Genomic DNA, 5,415 nt, shown 5'->3' on the forward strand with positions numbered 1-5,415 from the left:
GTGTGTGTGTGTGTGTGTGTGTTAACCCACCCAAGAACAACCATCTTGTTTACAGCTTTGATTTATTTTGACTTTGAATTCAGGTCAACTCACATAAAGAATTATTAAATTAAAAGCATTTAAGATATTTGTATTTCTTTAGGAAAACAAGTGAGAAAAAGAAAGAAAATCATAAATCAAATATCCTTAAATGTTTCCAATTAATCACTAAATAATGTTGCTCTATCGCGTAAAACTAATAAAATATTGGTGTTTCAGATTTTTTTATTTTTGTGATTCTGTTCACCAGGAGTTGCTGCGATCACAGGCTCCAGTTCTGGCGTCCCTCCAGATTCTCCAAGAGCTGGGAGAGCAGCTGAAGCAGCAGGTGGACACCTCAGCAGCCTCCGCTGTCCAGTCGGACCACCTCTCCCTCAGCCAGCGCCTGGCGGGCGTGGAGCAGGCCCTGAACAGACAACTCACCGCCTTGCAGGTAAAACAAACAAAAAGAAAACAATATTCATGACAGATTTCTGCATAAATATTAATTGTGTAAGTGATCAGCCTTTCAACAAGCATCATAAACGTCGCRTCTTTGCGTGTCTCCTCCGTCAGACTGGAGTTCAGGACTATGAGACGTTTAACAACCAGCTGGAGTCTTTGGGCTGCTGGTTAGTTGAAGCTGAGGATGCGTTGAGAGCTCAAGATCCCAACGGYTGCACTGACCTGACCGTCATCCAGGACCGCATGGAGGAGCTCAAGGTTTCTTACAGCTTTCTTTTCTCTGAGCAGTTGGATAAAACTGTCTGTGAATAAAACGTGAAGAACCCAAAACCTTTTCCTTCCTGCTTTTTTTTGCAGAAGCTCATGCTGAAGTTTAGCAGCATGACGCCTGAATTAGAGCATCTGAACGAGCTTGGGTATCGGCTCCCTCTCAACGACTTGGAGATCAAGCGCATGCAGAACCTCAACAGAAGCTGGTCGACGGCTTCGGCCCAGACCACAGAGAGATTCAGGTGTGACATGTGTATAATCCCCAAAACTGTTGTTAATAATCCAGAGAATACAGGGCATGGATATTAAATGAGATTTCAGAAAGGATTAGATTTGGGATGACACCATATTTTAAATTATTTTTGCTTCCTTGCAGCAAGCTTCAGTCATACYTGCTGCAGCAGCAGACCTTCCTTGAAAAATGTGAAACATGGATGGACTTCCTGCTACAAACTGAAGACAACCTGGCTGTGGAGATTTCTGGAAACTACCAGAGCTTAATAGATCAGCAAAAAGCCCATGAGGTTTGAGTTCGTCCCACATGAAGCATCCTGAAACTACAGWTTGTTGGTTTTTTTTCTCATGCTGGTAATCACATTTTTCTTCCAGTTATTCCAAGCTGAAATGTTCAGCCGCCAGCAGATCCTCCACTCGATCATCAGCGATGGTCAGAGGATGTTGGAACAAGGTCAAGTAGACGACAGGTGAAAGATCTTACGATGTTTTAGAAATAAATCCAAACTCTATCGTGAGCCAGTGATTCATTTGAATGGATTCTGCTGGCAGAGACGAGTTCAACATGAAGCTGACTCTCCTGAGTAACCAGTGGCAAGGCGTGGTGCGCCGCGCTCAGCAGAGGCGGGGCATCATTGACGGTCTCATCCGTCAGTGGCAACGCTACAGAGAGATGATGGAGAAGCTGCGCAAATGGCTTCTGGAGGTCTCCCACCCTGCAGAGGTGCTTCAGTCAGGAAACACCATCCCCCTACAGCAAGCTCGCTCCATGCTTGATGCTGTCCAGGTACAAAATAATCATAATAATTATAATCCACAGTTTTGAGATGTTGGTTATTATGCGTCTGTCTTTTGTTTTTTTGTTCTTTGTGATGCTGTTTGTTCACTACAAACCTCTGAAACATTCCCAGAACATAGTTTTATCCTCATTTTAAATTACACACTGTACAATTAGTAACAATTACATGGCTTCTCAAGTCAAGTTAGATTTTGTTTTGTAATATCRTAGTAATTGGGYGTAAACCATAACAAATGGTGCTATTTCTAAAGTTACYGTATATTTGTGAAGAAAATGTACTTCCACTCCACAATTATTCTCCWCTTTGTGTTGATCCGTCATGCAAAATGTTAATGAAAAACATTTATGATTKTAACATGAAAAACTCCAAAAGATATGGTTCATTTWWWWAAAAATCTTTGCATTTAATACTGAACAAAATATGTGAAATTGTTGGCAGGGCAGGACGCTGAGGGTCYTGTCGCCTCATGAGATTCACTCTTTCTTCTTCAGCTGAAGGAAAAGGTGCTGCAGCGCCAGCAGGGCAGCTACATCTTGACAATAGAGGCCGGCAGACAGCTGCTCCTGTCTGCAGACGGTCGAGCCGAGGTCACCCTGCAGACGGAGCTGACGGATATCCAGGACAGGTGGAAACAAGCCAGCACATGCCTGGAGGAGCAGAAGAAAGAGCTGAGCTCGCTTCTGAAGGTAAAGCAAACAGAAAACATGCAGTTTAATGGACGGATGGCGCAAAGTCACAAATTCACGGCTTTGCATCGTTAGTGCTTATGTATAAATTTCACATTTTTCCAAGTGCTACGTCCTCTGCATTTAGTTTTGATTTTATGCAAAAAATAAAATAAAAAAAGGTCTTCTTGGACCTTGGGCAAAGATAGTAGCAGGTATTTACAAGATGGGAAAAAATAACAYTCACAGTTTAAAGATAAAYGTATTTCTTTTTTTACACGTAAATCCCAGGTAGAGTCATAAGTAAAAGTGTGTTATATGCKGTGGAATGAATTGTTTTTTGTTTTTGTTCTGTRTTCRTTGAATTTAGATCAGGAATGTAAATACTGCCATCTGAAAATAAAACAAAACAAATAAAKCCCAAAAGCCCATTTGTWATGACTTTTAGTGCCTTTATTCCTACAATCTACCTGTGTATCCATGTTCATGTGCAGGACTGGGAAAGGTGTGAGAGGGGGATTGGAGGATCGCTTGAGAAACTCAGARCCTTCAAGCGGCAGCTGTCTCAGCCTCTTCCTGATCACCACGAAGATCTCCAAGCCGAGCAGATGCGCTGCAAGGTATCCACAGGGCTGGTTTTAGTCTGTCAGTAAAACTGAACTGTAGAAACTGGTTGATCACGAGTGAATTCTCCCATTGTAAATCCTGTCCCCTTATTAACAGGATTTGGAGAACACATTTGAAGGCTGGACTGGAGATTTGGCTCATCTCACTCTGCTGAGAGAATCTTTATCTTGTTACATCAGCGCAGAGGATCTTTCTGTTCTGCAGGAGCGAATTGAACTTCTGCACCGACAGTGGGATGAAATCTGCCACCAGGTACAGTGCTCTCTATGTTTCAGTCATTTTATATCTGCGTCTTTCTAACTGATGACAGCTGTCCTTTTTTAACCCTTGACTTGCATTTTACATGATTTTTACAAAAGTGTTCAGAACCCTTTGCCTTTTTCAAAGATATTTTTGTTATAACCACAAACATCAATGGGTTTTATTATGCTAGCCGATAAGCTAGTACATGCTTGTTACATAGGAAAAATATGCWTTTTTTGKTGTTGTTTTTAAAATCTGTTATGCTAGGCAATCATTTGATTTCAGCCAAGCTTCGAAMATCTAATTGAGCGTCATTAAATCCATCATTGAAAAAGRAAAAATTAACCAGAGATTATATGGTGACTTTGGAGGACGTGGAGAGATTCATACTGTTGTTTGGAGAATCTGTAAACAGAACAATATATCCTGGTCTTCACACATCTGCCCTTTTTAAAGAGAGTTATAAAAAATAACAAAAAAAAAGCCACAGACACCTATGTTTGCATTTTGCCTTGTAGAGGACATAGGAGACAYACATAAGATATTTCTTGGTATAAATCCTAACTGTCTGGTCAGAGCCTCTCAGTTCAATTATCTGAATTCTCCTCAGCCAGTTCTGTACTCGGTTCTGGTGTCCCTCAAGGATCCATTTTGGGGCCGCTATTGTTTTCTGTTTTTATTATTATTAGTCTTGCATTGGCGTTGGTTTTTAATGATTGAACTCAACCTTAAATTAACTTGTTGAGCAAGGAAGTGTCTGAATAATTAGCATTTCTTTTTTCTTATCTCATTGACAATAAGAGATAAAATCTCTTTGGTTTTTAACTTGGGTTTAGTTTAATTCACACATGCCCCCTTGTTGTATTGTATTACTATCAGTGTTGTTCTAAGTATAATCTGATTCCTTCTTTTATTGACCTGTTCTGCATTTTGATCTACTTCAAATCTTAAGAGTCTGAATAAAAAATTAGTTGAGTAAAGTTGGTCGGAGCTGATAAGAAGATGGAGAGAATTAAACTGCAGCCCTGTAAGAAATAAACTCCGTTCAGTCTGACTGAGCTTGAGGTATTTCACAAAGGAGAATGGGTAAAAAATATCAATCTYGTTCAAAGTTGGTGGAAACCCTGAAATATCTGCAGATGTAATTATAGTGAAARGTGGTTTTTCAGAAGACTGACTCTGATTTTTACTTGTTAGAATTTGAAAACCTTGTGTAATTTTACTCTGTTATAATTTTGCAGTACTTTGTGTTGCTCACTTATACAGTACGTATTATTAGAATGATTGAGCAATGTTATAAATTATTATAACATTTGTATTGCTGAGTATGCAGTTCCTCAGGAAACCACAAGGTGATGGTATTGTCAAAACTTTAAGATAAAAAAAATGTCCAGTCACCATTAAATTATGCTACCATTCATAATTTAGACTTAAAAGTAGGGAGWAGACTAGAGTATTTATACGGTGGTTATTTGTTTAGCTTATAATTGTTTTAATTATTTTTGAACAAGGGTTTCAAACCGACGACAGTCTCTTTTTACAGATCTTTGTTCATGTTTCCGTCTCTGGCTGCACCGTTGCAAAGTTAGAGCGTTGCTGAAACCTCAAGATTTTCTGCTTTGAGTTGCTTCCTGTGCTTCGTAGATAAAATGCTCTCACAGGAAGCGCAGAAGCACACACACGTTGTGAAACGCAAATGGCAGTCATGTTTCAACGATTTCTGTAACACTGCTTCCTTTTTTTGGCTTTTCGTGTTTTGTTTGCATGTTTTACCACGACATGCATTGGTTTGTTGCTCTTATGGGCTGAGCTAAGTTGTGCAGGTCAACCTCACATGCRGTGCTGTGCTTCTGCAGCTTTCCCTGCGCAGGCAGCAGGTGAGCGAGAAGCTGAATGAGTGGACCGTTTTCACCGAGAAGCACAARGAGCTCTGTGAGTGGCTGACCAACATGGAGAACAAGGTGGCCCAGAACGGAGACATCAGCATCGAGGAGATGATCGAGAAGCTCCGCAAGGTATGGAGACGTATCAACCCATGAGTGCAGACGTTACATTTCTCAGCATTTTTACTTTATGCATGTCTTAATTGCTGC

At 40.4% G+C, this 5,415-nt stretch overlaps 1 protein-coding gene across 1 annotated transcript in view; it reads left to right on the forward strand.

Moving 5' to 3' along the window:
- syne1b (spectrin repeat containing, nuclear envelope 1b) overlaps positions 1-5,415 on the forward strand; it is a 96,819-nt gene that overhangs the window by 77,371 nt on the left and 14,033 nt on the right. The window contains exons 120-129 of the mRNA XM_008399328.2: positions 290-472; positions 595-741; positions 841-995; positions 1,130-1,277; positions 1,363-1,457; positions 1,540-1,774; positions 2,279-2,473; positions 2,947-3,072; positions 3,176-3,331; positions 5,179-5,337. Coding sequence (XP_008397550.1) covers positions 290-472; positions 595-741; positions 841-995; positions 1,130-1,277; positions 1,363-1,457; positions 1,540-1,774; positions 2,279-2,473; positions 2,947-3,072; positions 3,176-3,331; positions 5,179-5,337 — 1,599 coding nt within the window. The remainder of the gene's footprint in view (positions 1-289; positions 473-594; positions 742-840; positions 996-1,129; positions 1,278-1,362; positions 1,458-1,539; positions 1,775-2,278; positions 2,474-2,946; positions 3,073-3,175; positions 3,332-5,178; positions 5,338-5,415) is intronic.

The sequence above is a fragment of the Poecilia reticulata genome, linkage group LG22, assembly GCF_000633615.1.
Source record: "Poecilia reticulata strain Guanapo linkage group LG22, Guppy_female_1.0+MT, whole genome shotgun sequence".
NCBI classification, from domain to species: Eukaryota; Metazoa; Chordata; class Actinopteri; order Cyprinodontiformes; family Poeciliidae; genus Poecilia; species Poecilia reticulata.